Source organism: Lemur catta, chromosome 16, assembly GCF_020740605.2.
Source record: "Lemur catta isolate mLemCat1 chromosome 16, mLemCat1.pri, whole genome shotgun sequence".
NCBI classification, from domain to species: domain Eukaryota; kingdom Metazoa; phylum Chordata; class Mammalia; order Primates; family Lemuridae; genus Lemur; species Lemur catta.
In genome coordinates, this window is record NC_059143.1 from 56,030,410 (window position 1) to 56,048,618 (window position 18,209).

The 18,209-nt window shown below is 54.2% G+C and overlaps 1 protein-coding gene across 1 annotated transcript in view; it reads right to left on the reverse strand.

Annotated features, from left to right (window-relative positions):
• PARD6G (par-6 family cell polarity regulator gamma) overlaps positions 1-11,930 on the reverse strand; it is a 63,380-nt gene extending 51,450 nt beyond the window's left edge. The window contains exon 1 of the mRNA XM_045527573.1: positions 11,709-11,930. Within this exon, the coding sequence (XP_045383529.1) occupies positions 11,709-11,780 (72 nt within the window). The 5' untranslated portion in view covers positions 11,781-11,930. The remainder of the gene's footprint in view (positions 1-11,708) is intronic.
• Between the last annotated feature and the right edge of the window lie 6,279 nt (positions 11,931-18,209).

An 18,209-nucleotide genomic window follows, 5' to 3' on the forward strand; every position in this document is an offset into this window, starting at 1 on the left:
GAGCCCTGGGGGTCACAATGACGCCACTCAGAGGAAGAAGACCCTGGTGTGTCTTTGCCAGGGTGGGGCCACATGCCCATCTCTAAACCAGTCGCTGGCAGGAGATGAGACTCACCTGAGACTGTTAGAGCCCCTGGCCTACAGCAGGGTCTGTCAGGAAGTGGTGATGGATGTTGGACCAGCAGCTAAGCCCAGACACATCCTAACTGTAAAAGATATCATGTGTGTGAGTATACATGGTAAGCGTGAGCCGCCTCAGACTTGTGAGCTAGGGAGCATGTGTGCACACCCAGGCCCTGTAGAAAACTACGGAAAGAACTCCACATGAGAAAAGATAATGTTACAGGTCTACAAAGCAGCACAGACTGTCACCCTAACGAGGTACCTGTCAGAGCAGGGTACTTGGCGTAGCTTGCCATGGAATGACTTCCTGGGCTGACATGTTGGGACAGTTTAAAATCGGGCCACAGACCAGTGAGTCAGATGAGGTGGAGCCTGGCCCCTTCCTGTCCACCCACCAAGATCCAAAGCGATGACGGTGCAGCCATTGGCACCTGCAGAACTGCCTGGACAAGCACTGCGCCATGTACGGGACTGCCCAGGGCAAGTGCTGAGGCCAAGAGCCCACTGTGCCCCGTGGTCCCAGCTGGGAGCACACTCACTCCCTGTGGAGGGCCTGCTGTTCCCACGTGTGCTCTCCACCCACAAAGCCAGCACTGCAAAGTGTGGACTTGGGGCAGAGGTGGGAGGGGAGGACCCAGACCTATGAACATGGGCTCTGCATAGAAGGGGTTTTCAGTATGGAAGAGAAGATGTGCTCGGTGCCCAGCTTCACGTGCCACTCTCTGTACCCTGGCACAGCCCTACTCAAGGGGGTGTCCCTGTCCCATTTCACAGACCAGGAGACTGAGGCCTCGAGGGGTCAATGACCTGCCCACAGTCATGGGCTATAAATGAAGGGGCTGAGGCTGAATTCCAGGGGGAAATTTAGGTGAGACCCAAAGAGCGCCCACGGTGGGGAGAGAATTCCAAATGGACTCATGGGAAGGGGCGCCCAGTGGAGAAGGGGTGCCCTGCTGGGGAGAGTGTGGCCGAGGAGGGCCCATCAGCGAGGGAATGGCTGGCGCTGAGAGTGGGGGGCCTGAGTGCGGGCTGCTCATCTGTCCCCGCCCCACGAGCCTTCCCTGACAGGCAAATCCACTCAGGCAGACGCCTGGACCCTGCCAGACAGACTGGACACGGCCACATCAACACTCCTGGGCAGGACCACAGCTCAGGCTGCTGAGGAGAAAGGGTCTCACACGATGCACGAGGGCACTCGGGGAGATGTTGGGGAGGGAAGGGGTGGGCCCAGACATGACCTCAGAGCAGACAGGTGCTCTTTTCCAGGAGGTATAATCATGGGATAATGGAACTACATGGGACATAGGACAGTGTCACAGCTGAGAATTTTGGACCCCAACACACATGGTCTAAGACTCAGCTCTGCCCAGAGCTTGCAGCCTCATTAAGCCTCATTAAGCCTCAGCGTCCTCATCTCGACAGCCGGAGATGCCGTCTACTGCATAACGACGTCGGCACCAACAGAAACCTCTGTGCTGAGTGCCCAGCACAAAGCCTGCCACATGCCTGATGCTCTAAGGAAGGAACTATAACCACAGACTTCATTCAAACGGACACTCCTCCACGTGGTGTGCCTGGGTGACAGCTTCTCCTGTCAACCGTGACTGGGCTCCCAGGGCAGGGAGAGACCCCGCAGAGCTTACTCTAGGAAGAACTTCAGGACAGCCCCACTGTGACCAGAGTCCACACTGCCCGGGGTGAGAGAGCTCCACCAGCCCCGTCCAGCTTGTCTCTCCAGCACCAACGAGCCACATCCCTGGGAGTCTGCGCCCAGCTCAGGTGCAGGACCGGAGGTCTGGGCTCACAGTGGGACTCCCGAGGGACAGAACTCCTCAAACGCAGGGACCCCAGGCAGCTCATCTCCCAAGAAGTGGAGTGGGGCTTCCTCAACACTGTCTCTCACAACAGTGTCTCCAGACACATAGTGTCCCCTTCCAGGCAAACGATCTTACCTGCGGCAGGAGGAGCACGTTCATGCACAGCTTTCAGACAGAACGAAGCCACCTGCAGTGACATGGGATTTAACTCACGGCCACAGCAGGGCCTGAGGGCCTCTCCCCATGCTGGGCCTGCGCTCCATTCTTGTGCCTGCCTGAGTAGAGGTGTTGACAGGCCAAGGGGACCACAGCGGGGGCTGGGTGCCTCTGCCCCACCTCATGAGGGGCCATCTTACAGGCAGAGAAGGTCGTTCTGCCCCTCTGCACCACGCCGTTACCATGCCAGACCGGCAAGGGAGTGGGGTCAGGACTTGGGTGGGAAGCCAGCGGCTCTGGCCCCTCAGGCCATGGAAAACAGGATACCAATATTACTTTCATTTCCAAATTCCTCTAGAACAGCTGACCACCTAAAAACAGTAGCTTTAATAGCCCCCAAATTTCTCTTTCACAGCCCTTAATCAGGGACCTCTGGGGGCACTTCCACACCAGCTTATGTCCCCAGAAGGAGGCCACTTGAGGACCTGTGCTTGTTAGTCCCATCAATCCTGTCTCAAAGCAAAGGCACCAAGAGAGATCTGGCACCACGGAACTGACCCATTTACAATGCAGCTTTCGACAAGTGTCCTGATGTGATAAAATAAAACATACATATATCCACCCAGCAAGCAGGACTTTGAGGAGGAGCAGAGAGATTCCCACAGTGCTCCAACTACCTGCCAGACACAGAGCCTTCGTCAACAGCCTTGAGTGTGTGCACAAGGGACGAGCTGCCTGCCGGGAGACCCAGCACAGCCACGGGCAAAGGCAGAGCAAAAGCTCTTGGCTCCACAGGTTTCCACAGCCCTGCAGAAGTGAGGCTGCCGCAGGGTCCTCATTCCGCACGTGAGACCCAGGTGCTTTCTCTAAGGAAGACTGTCCAACCTTCGTTGTACGTAAAGAGCCTGTGGCACAGAGACGTCCGGGGCCTGTGGGGCAGCACCACCTTGGGCCCCAGCTTCTTCCACAATGTCCAGCCCACCAGAGGGGCCCAGAGAACAGCTAGGAAAGCCAGGACATGTATAAAAACAATCATTCACACTCCACAGAGTTAGACAAGGGCTGCAAAAGCCCCTTCACACTTCAGCAATGGGGACCTTAAATTCTGTAAAATAAAGAATCTTTTCTGGCCGGGTGCGTTGGCTCACGCCTGTAATCCTAGCACTCTGGGAGGCCGAGGCGGGTGGATCGCTCAAGGTCAGGAGTTCGAGAACAATCTGAGCAAGAGCGAGACCCTGTCTCTACTAAAAATAGCAAGAAAATTATATGGGCAACTAAAAATATATATAGAAAAAATTAGCTGGGCATGGTGGCGCATGCCTGTAGTCCCAGCTACTCGGGAGGCTGAGGCAGGAGGATTGCTTAAGCCCAGGAGTTTGAGGTTGCTGTGAGCGAGGCTGATGCCACGGCACTCACTCTAGCCTAGGCAACAGAGTGAGACTCTGTCTGTCTCAAAAAAAAAAAAAAAAAAAAAGGAATCTTTTCTTATTTATTTTGGTTAATCAACAAATATCTACTAAGATGTGGTTCAAAGCCTCCAAGACCTACCACAACTGCCTCACCCCAAATCCAGGCAGGGTCACAGTCTCTGGGTACACCAGAGTCAGAAACAATCCAAGCGCTGAGCTGCAGGTAAGATCAATGTCTGAGATACCCCATAGGCCAACTTTGTGTCACTTAAAGCCAGAGGACAGTAGCATTGTAAATGGCTAAAGGTCACCACGAGGTTCCGTATGACTAGTCAAAACTGCAACTGCATTATGTGTTGAAAAGCATGTGCATGTGGCCACCAAAGGATGTGGACCAGAACATCGATGGCAGCTTTGGTTACGAGGACCAACACTGGAAACAACTCACACCTCTGTCAGCAGAACAGATATGTAAGTTGTGGTTATCCCCACAATGGAATTCCAGTTCCCCACAAAAGTACGATCTACTGACACACAACCCGGGCGGACTGTACGGACATCAGGCTGAACAAGAGGAAACTGGCGGCTCAGCGTGGTAAGGTTGTGTCGTTCCACTCAAAACTCGTCTTTGGTGATGGAGACCCCGGTGGTGGTTATGTGGGGGAGGTGCCCACCAGCCACTGGATAGTCCATGTCTTGAGCACCAAGGTGCACAGGGAAGATGAGCGTACTTTACTGTAACACATGGGCACACTCACTGACCCCAGGGGGGCTGTCATCGGGTCTGGGGGTCTGGGACAGCTTCCCTGAGGCACAGCTGAGCTTCCACAGGCGAGAGTAGGAAAGGACCAGCTGGCTGAGAGGTCATGGGGCGGGCAGACAAACCTAGCATTTAATGTGGGCCGGGCCATGTGGGAGGGCCTGGGCGCCCAGCCTGAAACCATCCTGAGTGGATTTCACACTCGTTAAGCAGTGAAAGCCTTTTTTTCTCCCCAAGTGAAATGCCACGTGTACCCCAAGACACAGAGCAGAATGTTCGGGCCGGGGACAGGCCATGTGGGACGGACAGAGTGGGTGGAGGGAGGATGCTGGGGCAGGGCAGGAGAGCACAGCCCTGGGTCCCAGGAAGACAGGAACGGCCAGGAGTGGGAGGAGTCCAAGGGAACCGATGTCACACTGTGACAAGTGCTGTGGTCCTGCTGCCCCTGTTCCAGGAGGGCCCTCGGAGCACCGACAGAAGAGGTGTGAGGGTGACCACAAGGAGTGGTGCGTGCTCGCCATCCTTGCCGACGTAGAGCTGGCCGCCAGCACGCTCCCCGGGAGCCGAGATGCCAAGGGCAACAGAAACGCAACACGGGTTCTTCGTTCCCAAAGTTTCCCCTTCTCTCCCTCCTGGCCGTGGCCGAGCATTAGTGACCTTCACAGGAGGGAGGGCAAGACAACTGACCCCTCTTGGGGACGCCCTAGGAGTAAGCTGACTGGCGAATCAAGTATTTGTCAATGTCCTCAAAAGTAGTTATTTTCTAAAGTATCCCAACAGATCATTTCTGAACTGGTAGCTACCAGGAAAATCCAGTTTTTTCTCATCTGAATTCAACTCGAGGAACAGTTATTGGGTACCTACCATATGCAAAATACTGCTCTTTACGTTTTAGAAGCTGAATGTTTCCCTGGAGCATACTAATGAGAAATGCAGTTAATATTCTGGCCTCCCAGCATACGTGGGGAGGATTAACAAGCCCCCGTATGAGGGAAAGTGGACAATGGAGCCCAGTTACTTCTGGGAACAACGGAGACATGGCCTAGAGTCTCAAACCAACCACACAGGCATTGCCCGCTGCTGATGCAGAGACAGATGAGTGATTCCAGGGGGCCCCGAGCACATTGACTGGCCCTGCTGGGTGTGGGACAGCCCACCTGCACCAGAAACCTCTGATTTTAAAGGGATGTAAAGTTGTGGATTAGGTGACACTTTGGCCAACAGAACAAAAGACTCCCCCACCCCCAAATCTACCCGTTTACCTGATTGAACCTTCATTGGACCAGGGATGCTGTCTGTCTTGGGTACCCTTTAACCCCAACATGGGCCTGTGCCTGGCACATAGTAGTTGCTCAGTAAATGAGCAAACAAATAAAGAAAAGAATAGGTAGATGGGATCAGACTTCTAAGAACAGTTACTGAATAGAGGACTTCCCTTGAGGCCATGTAGCAAGAACCTTTTATAGTGATGCAAGGAAAACTGAACTTCTCCCCCCAAAGCACAAGACTTAGTCTCCCAGCTATTTCTCACCAGCTCTAATCCAGACAGCCGAGGGGCCCCTCATCCTATGCAGTGAGCTGGGACATCTGCACGGGCATCCTGGACTGGATTTCATGGCCTCCACCAGCAGCTAGCAGTGCCAATCATGGACTCTGGAGCCAGGTTATCTGGGCTCCAGTCCCTCATGTGAGCTTCATGACCTTCGACAGGTGAGGCTGCTTGTGACTCAGTGTCGTCTCTTTCTTGTATAACGGGGGTGATAAAAGAACCCATTTACAGCGCTGTGATGGAGATTAGCTAGCTATTATTTGCAATTGCAATGTACTCAGAACTGTGTCTGGCTCACATATACACACATATGTAGGGGGAGCATGAAATAAATGTTAAGAAATACTTCAGAATGCGCCCTCTGCACCACAGGCTGCATCCAGCCTGGGCCACCCCACGTAGCCTGGTGTCTGGGGCAGCCCCGGAGCAGGGCCGCAGGTGTGTGCTGGGAGAAGCTGGGAGCCACCAGGGAGGCACAGCCCCTCCCTTGGCTCTCTGGGTTCACCCGTAGAAATCTGACGAGAGGAAGCGGATTTGCCCTGTAAACAGCCAGCTGAACAAGTCTAACCACCCAGGATGCTCCACTGCTGTCATTCCAAGCTCCCTCCTGGCTACTTTTGGAGGTCCGGAGACCACCCGATGGGAAACAGGCAGGGTCCTTTCCCCTTTGCACTGATTCGGGGATGTGACTCACAAACGTGAAAGCTTCTGAGACCTCGAGTGGCCGTGTCTCCCAAGCCCCAACATTCCTTCCCTTCCCTGAAAGTGAACTCCGGCCTCTACCTCACACGCCGGAGGTCCTAGGAAAGGGCTTCACCCCGCTTGCTGGGGCACCCCTGGGAAGGCCAGGGGGCGCTGGCTGCCCACGGGCCACAGACCCACCAAGGCTGGCAGCCTCCTGCGGGGGCCGCACCGTTGGTGCCCACCAGACTGACTCCCCCTTGGATCCCTGAGAAGCCTCCTCTGGACGTGACTTCCTAAATCAAGTCTCTAAACCTGTTTAAACACAGACGTGCACAAATACACAAAATTGGAAGCTTACAAGGGTGTAGCTGACATACACTGGTGAGTCAAACCGTGTCCAGGCAGTTCTAGGCTGGCCCACGGGAGGCGAGTGCCCAGCCACCCAATGGGGAGGCCCGGCCTGGGCTCCATCCCACCAGCCACCCCACCTCAAGCAAGATGGAAAAGCATGCACCCGCAGTGCCATGGCAGCCAACCACCTCAGCCAGCACTGAGGTCTTGGGGGCCAGAGGACGTGTGCTGACACAAAACACTGCATGCCTGGCTGTCCCAGCAGAACTGGCTGGCCGGTGCATTGGCCAGCCCACCAGCAGGACCCCACCCACTCCTTCCCAGAGGGCCCGGGGTTGAGGCCTGGGGCAAGGCCACAGCACCCTTGAGACCAGTCACTCCAGCACCAGCTGGAAACCTCCTGTGAACAAGCAGCTCTCATAACTCAATAACTCAATAAAAAGACCAATAGAGAAAAGCATGCAGGACAGGCAGTTAAAAGTAGATACACAAATAGCCAATAACTAGTAGCTTAAGAAATACAAATTAGAAATACACTAGTAACTTAAGAAACACAAATTAAAACAATGAGATACCATTTCACTTATCTAATTGGAAAAGAACGAGAAAATACCCAGTGCTAAAAGGAGAGACAGATGGATATAAAACAGCATATATTTATATATATGTAAGAGACTTTCTGGAGGAAAATTTAGCAATATGTATTCAAAGCCTTAAAAACGTGCATACCTTTCACCCAGTAAGTTCATTTCTGGGGATTTGCCCTAAAGAAACAATAAGAGTTCAGCACTGATTTAATAGAATCAATAATCTTTACATGCTTCATATATGTATATTCTATAAAAATCTTTATATAAAGACTTAAATATAAAGATGTTATTCACAGCAATGTTTACTACGGATAAAAGAGAGTAACCCAAATAAGGTACTAGTTAAATTAATTATGGTTTACACATGAGATAGAATACTACACAGGCATTTTTTAAAAATATTTTCTAAAAATATTAAGGAAATGAAAGAATACTTGCAATACACTGTTAAGTTGGAGGGAGAAGCAGGCTAGAAAGTAATGTACCTGTGTGATCCTAATTTGTAAAACAAAATGCATGCAAGCGTACACGGATATGAAAGATCGGATGGCCACAGGCCACATTTAACAGTGGCCATCTTTGAACAGGAGAGTTACCAACAGTGTTTACTCCTTGTGCTTGGCTGTAGTTTCTAAATTTCCTACAGTGACAACGTATTTATTTAGAATCCAAAAAAATCCTCGGCATTATTTAAACAAGGAGGCACAAACAGGATGAAGACCTTCAGTGGCGGTATTCTCCCCAGACACAGTGGGCGCTACAAGCCTTGACCTGTGCTCTGAACATAACCGTGGCCCAGCATCAAGACAAGCACGATAAGACGACCAGAAACACCAAAACAGGCTCAGATCGAGGGAGTGTGGCCTGGTGCAGGCATTGGGAACAGCTCCGTAGGAGAAGGGCTGTCCTAGAGGGTCCTCAGGATAGGGCAGATTCTCGGGGGAAGCATTTCAGGTGGAGGAAGCCACAAAGCAGGGGCATCCCGGCCAAGCAAAGTGTGGAGTGAGACCACAAGGAGTAGGTCATCTATGCTTGAGTCTGAAGTAACCCGATCATGACGATGCTGACTCATCGAACTCTGGGCCTCCTACCAGAGGGTCGTGGGCTCCAGCTGAGCACACTGCTGAGAAGGGACACACTGTGCTCATTTAGATTTTTCAAGAATATGCAGATGACAGAATTGACAAAATACTAACATAGTTAAAAGCATTGCTGGGTTCACAACTGCACTGTGGTGCTCACATGATAATTCATCTCCTGTGACTCTGCCCCTGCAGACCCGTCCCCAGCCCCACACTGGCCTTCCTACTACCCTCTAAGGCAGCCTGGGCCTTTGCCCCAGCTTCCCTCCGCCTGAAACACCCTACCCTAAACATCTGCGCCCCCCAACCCCCACGCAGGTCTTGTGGAAGGAGAGGCAAAAGTCAAAGCTAAGTGTGAAAAAGGGCAGCGCTGTTACCAGAACTAGGTAATAAGAAGTGCACATTGCTGGTTCGGGGAGAAACAGATGAATCACTGGGATTAAAATAAAAATGTTTGGGGACGTGTAAGGGGCTACATAACGGGGGAGAGCCACCTGCCCCAGGCATTGGGAACTGACCATCTGCAGCAGGTGGTTAATGACAAAAATTCTGAGAGGATCTGAGATGGTTTTCCAAGTGTATATTTTGAACTGCCAAAGGACCCTGCCCCACAGTTCTGAACGCAAAGTGCTCTCGTTTCATCTTGGGAGCTATCCAGGACAAGTATAATGCCTATTTTGCAGATGAGATAACTGAGGCTTTGGGAGAGTTAAATGATTTGCCTGAAAGCTCACAAAGGCAGTAGGTGGCAGAACCCAGGCTGGACCCAGCTTCTGGCTGCCATTTTCCCCACAAATAAACCCATGGGCGTTATGGTGGTACATTTAGACTGAGGGAAGACATCACTGTCATAAAGTTTTGCCCCCTGCATTTTGACAACAGTGGTTCCCTGCAGAGAGGGACTCTGTGGTAACAAATATTATCCACGAAGGGGTAAGTGGGAGGCTGTGTACAGAAGAAGAGCCACATGGACCCTCCAGACAAGCAGTGGGGGGGGGGGGGGGCGGTGGAGCATGAGAGCAAGACCAGCAGGGTCAGGGTCCAGGTCGGTGTGGCCCTTCCAAAGACTCCCAAGTTCAACCAGAAATCGCCTCTGCCCCACTCACCTGGAGGGAGCATTGCTGCATCTGAACTTGAACCCATGCTCAGGGTGAGAGGCCACACCCTTTGCGGAGTGGAGCTGGAGGAGACAGGGGGGCCAACACCCCCCAGGGGAGGCAAAGCAGATGCTCCCCCCTTGGCCCCCTGCGCAGGACTGCCGGGTAGGGCCTGGCACGGGCATTTCCCACAGATCCATCCCAGGGCCTTGCTGGGGCCTCCAACCCTCTGGAGCTGTGTGTCTGATGAGGCAGTCTCCCGCCACACCTGCGACTGAGCAGCAGGGACAGATAGCTTAGCATTAGTGTTAATCCATCTTCGTTACAGAGTCACCGTAAAAGCACAGCAGAGAAACCCTTGGGCTGGAACTGTCCTGCGCCTGGACTGTGCTGGTGGGCACACAGTGGACCGACCTGAGTGCACGCAGGGGCATGTCGCCCTGCTGAGCCCCGTGAGGTCAGTGCCTGAACACGATATTGTGCCACTCACACAAGACGCTACTGTGGGAGGAGGCTGGGCAAAGCGCACACGATCTCCATATTCTCTCTCACAACTGCTCCTGAATCTACAATGATTTCAAAATAAAAAGTTAAACGAGATTAAATGCCACATGCACTTAGTGGGCATTGTACTGGACGGTGCAGCTCTAGAAAGTGGCATTTCCACGGAGCTAAAGAACCCTCCTACTCATGTCTGTGGGTGCGTCCTCTCATATACCCCCAGCTGGCACACCAGATTCGGGGGTGGGCGCATTCCTGTGCTCCAGAGGAGATGGGTGTGAGATGGGGTCATCAGCATCCAGGGGGAAGGGCAGGATGCAACGGAAATGAGGGGTTCAGAAAAAGTCTTTGTACCCCAAGATGAGAAGAAAACCCTGCAACTCATTGTAGCGCGTTCAAGAGGCGCCCCTGCCCTTGCTAGGACCCCCCCCCCCCAGTCCTCTGCAGACACCCTGGAAAGCTACACCAAAGGTTGGGGCACTCTGGGGAGGGGGCATGCACCTGGGAGGGAACTCCCACCTCCTGCTCACGGTGTGCGCAGAGTTGGGGGTCAGGCCCCTCTGCGGCCCGGCCCCTTCCCCCCACCCGCAGCGCCGCCTCGCTTTACCGAGAACTGGGGTGCGCAGAGAGAAAGGGCTGGAGGGCCCCTCGGCTGCCAGACAGTAGCTAGCAAAAGGCCTGGGGGGCCCCTCCCACAGGACCCCGAACAACTAACTGTAGCTCCTCCTCTGCCGGCGAGCTCTGCCACCCAGACCCTCTCAGACAAAAGTGTCTGCAACGAAGGAACTGCCCCCGCGAAGCAGAAGGGCCAGATTCTATCAATCAACCAATTACCCAGACAGGCACTGCGACCCGCAAGTTCGGGCACGCTCCGCCCGGGCGCGGGCAGCAGGAGGGGCCGGGCGCGCCAGGGGGTGGGCGGGGAGTCTGGGTCCGGGCCGCGCCTGCAGGGGGTCTGGGCCGGGGACGCGCCCGGGGGAGTCTGGGTCGGGGGTGGGGGGCGACCGGTGCCTGGGGGTCTGGTACGAAGCGCCGGACCCGGGGCTGGGGTCTGGGCCGGGGTCGGGGGCACTGCTTGGGAGCCGGCGGCCAGTCTCCTCGCCGGTAACAAGCCTCCTTCACAGCCTTGGAGGCGACGCAGCCAGGGCCATCCCCCGGGCCAGGCCCCCAGAGGCCCCTCCACGGCCCAGAATCCCTGGTCCCCAATTCGCCCCGGAAACGCCGCCCTCCCCTCCAACGTGTGGCGCGCCCGGGTCGCCTCCAGCTCGTGGAACAAAAGAACAGCTCCCGCAGAGCGGGTTCAGAGCTCGCACCCGCCGCCCGATGGCCCTCGCCCCTCTGGGCGCCGCAACCCCACCAGGACCCTCCCGGGGCTGCCAGGTTTTGTGTCCACGCGGGGGGCGGGAAGGACGGCCAGGGTCCCCCGTGCGCATCCCACGGACCCCGCGCAGCGGCGCGCGGCGCGGAGCTCTAAAGTTATCGCCGGCGCCTGTCGCCTCCCACACTGCCCCCGTCTTCCTCCGCGGGGCGCCCCATTCATTTGCCGGGGTGGGGGCTGCGGAGCCGCTGGGCTGGCCCGGGGGGCTTACCTTGCTCTTGACTTCCACCGCGCTGCAGTCGTAGAAGCGCAAGGTCTGAGACTTGTGAAAACTCCGGTTCATGATTTCGGCCCCGGTCAGCCTCGCTTTTGCCCTCTCTCCTCTGGGGCCACAAAAAGACTCCTGGGGGCAGCGCCCCCAGCCCCCGCCGTCCGCCCGGCCCCAGTCCGCGCTGGCTCGGCGGCGGGGCAGCTCCGAGTGCGACGGGCCGGCTCCGAGTGCGGCGGGCCGGAGCTGGGCTGGCCGCGCGCCGCAGGGACTTCAGGGGCCGTACGCGGGAGGAGCGCGGGGGACGGCAGCGCGCGCCGCCCGGCGCCCCACCCCCCGGCTGGCGCCCCACCTCCTCGGGCCCGCGCCCCGCCCCGCGCCCCACCTCCTGGGGCCCTCGCCCCGCCCCGCGCCCCACCTCCTGGGGCCCGCGCCCCGCCCCGCCCCACGCCCCACCTCCTCGGGCCCTCGCCCCGCCCCTCGCCCCACCTCCTGGGGCCCGCGCCCCGCCCCGCCCCACGCCCCACCTCCTCGGGCCCTCGCCCCGCCCCTCGCCCCACCTCCTGGGGTCCGCGCCCCGCCCCGCGCCCCGCTCTGCCCCGCCCCTTGCCCTGGTGCCCCCTTCCCCACGCCCCACCTCCTCGGGACCGCGCCCCGCCCTTCGCCCCGCCCCGCGCCCCGCTGCGCCCCGCCCCGCGCCCCACCTCCTCGGGCCCGCGCCCCGCCCCGCGCCCCGCTCTGCCCCGCCCCACGCCCCACATCCTCCGGCCCGCGCCCCGCCCCGCATCCCACCTCCTCGGGCCCGCCCCCGCGCCCTGGAGGACCCGCCCGCGCCCCGCCCCAGGTGCGACTCGGAGGCCCCCCGCTGGTAGGAGTTAGCCCCTTTCTCCTCCGTCGCGGGCCTGGGGAAAGAAGCGTCACCGTACCCTAACCCTGACCCATCTTGGTTTCGTTTGCCTCCAGCGGCGGCCTAGGAAGGGTGCTGATTTTTGCCGTGGTCTGGGTAATTATGTGAGAGAAGAATGCTACTGAGCGCTCCTGGGGACCTGGTTCCCTAGGGCATCCCGTCTGTACTAATTGCCAGGTTCTTGGTGGTGTGGGGGTCTGGGGAGGCAATCTCCTAAGGCACGGTGAACCACAGGTGAAAGTAAAAGAGAGAAGGAGAGCGTCAGATGCACCTCTAGGCCTATCTGATGAGAAGAGAGACTTTCTAAGACAGCTAGCAGCAAAAAGAAAACGGGTTAGGAGAGCGAACTGGCAGCATTGCTGGGTGCTTGTTAATCGAGAGGTCTCTGGAGGAGGGCCTCTCCCTTGAGGAATCTGTGATGACTTTCAGAAGACAAGACAGATTTTAAAAAATTATTATAAAGTATGCTGTGAATTTTTTTTTTGTAATTTACAAGTTATGTAATTATAAATTTACCATAAATTCATTGCGAAAGAAATCTGCAGAATACAAAGGAATGAAAGAAAGCAAAATTTACCTGTAGTCATTCCAATGAGCAATCAGCTCTATCAACCTTTTGGTGTATTTTATTTTCATTTATTATTCTGCATATATTTACAAAATTGTGATCATGCTTTTTATCCAATTTTTCAAGTTGCTTTTTCACTTCATGATATATAATGAACACTTTTATTCATAGAAAACATGTTTTTTAAAAGCTACATATATGAATATAAGCATAATTTATAATCATTCCATTATTGGATATTTAAGATGTTTCCAATGTTTAACTTTTATATAATACTGTGAATTCACTTATATCTGATTATTTAAAATCAACTCCTAAAAGAATTTCTAGGCCATAAAGTACACATATCTCTAAAGCCTTTAATACAGATTGCCAAATTACATTCTGCAAAATTTAACTTTCATTTAGTTTTGCTAAATATTTACCCTGTTAGATGCCACAGACTTAGTGCCAGGGCTATCATTACAAAGGTACAGAGTTGTAACCCCTGCCCTTAAGAGAAACACCAGAGTGGGCAGAGGACCAGATATGTAGACAGTTCCAGAACAAGGCACACGTGGAGTAAACAAGCAAACGAGAAATGCCAGGAGCTGCACCTTGGCAAGCCCCCGGGACAGAGGTGCTGGCATTCTTTCAAGGGGGAATTTCCCAAGCTGAATGCAGATCTTTGGGTTTGAGAAAAGTCACTGGCTTATTGCTGACTGCAAGCTGCCCAGCTACAGTGGGCAGCATTGTCTTGTGGGTAGGGGGGGCTCAGGAGCACCCTGAGGGGTGAGTTCCAAACCAGACGGTTTACAGGACTGTGGGGAGAAATGAATAGCAGTCAGGTGGGGACCAACCAGCAAGCTCCGGGCTTTGGAGTGGGAGGAAACTTTTTGAAGGAAAGACTATAAGGCTACAGAATTTGAAGTAGTTCTAGATTTGGCTTCTGGAGCAGCTTGATGAAGAGTGAGGTCATTTCTTTAGTGCTTGGGGCTCAGAGTGTGGTGCAAGGCCCTAAATCTGCTCCATCTGGCACTTGTGAGCAGCACCCCACCCCAGATGCACTGAATCAGAATCTGCACTAGAACAAGATCCCCAGGTGATTCCTGTCTCCAGTTGCAAATGCGTAGGGTGCTGCTCCGGTATCTTCCTCACCTGCTGCCCCACACCAGAAGGAAAGGCTGGGGAAGCCGACGGGTTGACATGAAGCCTGAGCTTCCGGCCGAGACTTGAACAGGATTCTTTCGGACTTCAAGTACTCAGTTGACATGGGTGTAGATGAAAACAACTGGCTGACCTTTCAGCTCAAAAAGCTTTTGCACAGTCTGGCAGCAGGATTGAAAAGGGAGCTCTGCACAGGTCCTGGCCTGACAGCTGTGTTTTCAGACAGCCGTGGGCTTACAGGGGCCTCGTGGGTAGATTGGCTTCAGACAGGAAATGAGAAGAGGCTGGGCACAGTGGCTCACGCCTATAATCCTAGCACTTTGGGAGGCTGAGGGGGAAAATCACTTGAGGCCAGGAGTTTGAGACCAGCCTGAGCAAGAGCCAGCCTCAGTATCTACTAAAAATGGAAAAATCAGCCAGGCATGGTGGCGCACGCCTGTAGTCCCAGCTACTCAGGAGGCTGAGGCAGGAGGATCCTTTGATCTCAGGAGTTTGAGTTTGCAGTGAACTATGATGATGCCACTGCACTCTAGCCCAGGGGTGACAGAGCAAGACTGTCTTAAAAAAAAAAAAAAAAAAAAGAGAGAGAAAAGAGGGATGGGTTGAGGCCTGATCTTGCTCAGACTGTGGCTTTCTAACCCTGTGCTTGGCACTGGAAGTTGGTCCCATGGGTACTGGGCAGGCGGTTTCTATGGCTGATGCCCCCCAAACTCGGCACTGCTTCTGCTAAGCAAGAGGGCTGTCCCCTAAACAAAAAGCCCTAAGCCCACGCCTCCTGGCTCTTAGTCTGGTCATCAGTGACACTTTAGTGAACCCTCTGAAGAAGTCTGACATTCTTCCTACCCACCCAGTCCTGAACATTTACCTCCTGTAAGAACCTGGATTTGCAGATTTCTGTGGACATTTTGGAGTGTGCAGATCTGTGCTGCCTTTGTTACTGGCTCTTGAGTCTGCAGATAAAGGGTAGGAAAATGAAGCCTGCTGTGAAGACCAACAATAATAAATATCAGGCTCAGCTCTGCCCCAGGGGTCCACAGCACTTCAAAGAGATGTCCAACATTGCACCTCCATTTCATACACAACCCTCTTTAAAGACACATTGATATGTATAAAATGAGACTGTACTGAAAGAAATCTCATTATTGAACTCTTACTTTGAAGAGGACACTCTGGTGTGAAAGTCCCTAAAAAATGTCTTTTAAAGGAACAAAAGTGGAGTGAGAGTATAAATGCAAATTCTCCTTTTCATAGGTACAGTCCTTTTTTGCTGTCACTGGAGGAAGTGGCCAGGCTGTTCAACTCGGAGTCCAGCTGCACCCCCATATCTGCCATCAGGGATGTGCTGGGGAGGACCCCAAGACTCCACCAGCTTGGAGGAACTTGTGCTTCCCGGGGACCCTGGAGTGGAGGACCTGGGGCACCCTTGTTCTCTGGTCTTGGGCCAGGCTGTAGGGGGTGAGAACACTAAGGTAGAGGTAGCAGGTGAGGGAAGACCAAGTGTGACCCCTCACAGTTTTACCTGAAGCTGGTCCCGGTATCAGTAATACAGGGGTGAACATAAGGCCAGAAGTAGGCCTAGATGAGCAGAAAGGTGCTAGTTGTGTCACCTGTTTGTGTCCCCTTATTCACCAGAGTCCCTCCCCAGGCCATTCTCTGGTTCAGCGAAGGCCTGGCCACACCAACCACTTGTAGCCCCCCCGAAACAACTGAGTCCCTTCCTGAGCTCCTCCCCTGTCTGGAGTGTATTCTGTCCTCCACCCCTAGCCTGACAGAGCCTGGAAATCTTCCGCAAGTCCCTCAGTCCTGCTGTTGCTCTGCTGTTCCCTGCTGTGTTCCCAGGGCACCCTGAATGTCCCCTGCTGTGACACTTGTCACATGTGCATTTCCTCCTGTTGCTCTGCTGTTCCCTGATGTGTTCCCAAGGCACCCTGAATGTCCCCTGCTGTGACACTTGTCACATGTGCATTTCCTCCTGTTGCTCTGCTGTTCCCTGATGTGTTCCCAAGGCACCCTGAATGTCCCCTGCTGTGACACTTGTCACATGTGCATTTCCTCCTGTTGCTCTGCTGTTCCCTGATGTGTTCCCAGGGCACCCTGAATGTCCCCTGCTGTGACACTTGTCACATGTGCATTTCCTCCTGTTGCTCTGCTGTTCCCTGATGTGTTCCCAGGGCACCCTGAATGTCCCCTGCTGTGACACTTGTATGGTCGTCTTCATTTCCTGTCTGATACTCTGTACTTCCCACTAATCCTGTGTGTTTTCAGACTGCCTGGCCGGCTGACAGACAGATGCGGGTACTCTAGGTGTTGCCCAGGAACACTGGGCACCTTGCAAAGCCCCGAAGGCAGGTCATGTGTCTGTCCTGTGCCCCACATCCTCAATGAAATGTGGGGCCTGCGGCAGGGCTGCTCTAGGGTTTGGGAGTCCTTCCTGTTGGAGGTTTTTCTACGAAAGTGGATACTGTTTGGTTTCATTATCTAAGCATATAACATGGCTGTTATTGTGGGACAGAGGCCTTGGCATTTAGTCTTGTGTAGTAATTGCTCTAAAATAGGAACACTCACGGTATTTACAATCCCAAGGGACTACCAAAATGGCTAATTCCCAGGGAAGAATCATTCTTTGCTCTTTAGAAGCTGGTTTTAATTTGGATTATGTGTAAGGGCAACAAGTAGACACAGATCTCCCAAGAAAAGCGGCTCTGGACACCCGTGATGATGGGTAAGTCGATTTGGCGTCCAGGTCCGAGCCGCTCCTTCTCAAAAGCCCATGCTGCAGGGGCCGTGACAAGAACTCTCAGAGGAGCCATGGCCCTTGCAGATCATGAGTGTGAATCCGCCTGGACAGAGGAGGCAGCTGAGGCCCCAGACATTGGGGTCCCTCTGCAGCCAGGCAGGGGGAGGTGCCACCCAGCAGCAGCCTCTCCCCTCCAGCTCCTGGGCTAGTTGCTGAGGTCCATAGAGGGAATGTCCAGGGTTGGGGTGAAGAAGAGACAGCTGCATTTCTGAAAACCATCTCTTGCTTCTCTCGAAAACACATAGGCACTTACCCAAAGCTTCTTTGATCTCCCCCCAAATATTTAAAGAATTATTTTATAAGTTGATGGAATAAGTTACAAGTGGACATTTAGAAATGGGGAACCCACAGTTTCCACCACACTGAGGTCCCCCATGCCCAGGATGTGGTGGCCACGGGTGTGACGTCCACGCGGTGGCCTCTCCACCCTAATGGGGTATCATACTCTGAGCTGGACGTGGGTCTGGCTCAGCCTCTGTGAGGGAGTTCGTTGTCATCTCTGTTTTACTGGTAGGGTGTTCAGGTGGTTGTTCATAAACGTAGTTTCCTTACAGTAATTTCCTCCTTCCAGGGAACGTGCCATCACAGCGCAAAGTCCTCCGTGTCCTGCCTTCAGAGTCTCCAGTGTCATTGCTGTGTGAGGTCTGCGACTTCATGGTAAGTACTCCCGTGTGTTTTACTGTGTGTTTTGCAGCAGCCACACGCTCCCAGGTCATCACCGTTAACCCCGAATCAGGAAATACACCTTTCTCCCTGACAGTCCAATCCACCAGGCCCACTTCACCACCATCCCCAACTGGGAGAAAAATGTGTCTTTCCCTTCGGTTCCAGTTTTCTTTTTCTGGAACTGTTTCTGAGACTGTCCCTCAGTTTCCCAGCCTTGGCAGATCTAAAGAGCAGAGATGACTCCAAGGTGGGTGTGGGCAGCGCTTCCTCCTGAGCAGCACAGGACTGCCATGGCCTGCAGACCCTGGGCGGTCCTGCCTGCTACTCTCTCCCATGCAGTCTACCCCAGCTGCCCGCTGTCTACTCTGCTTCCATTTTTAGGTGCACAGCAGGCTTTTGGTGTCTCAGGGCTTTTATTTG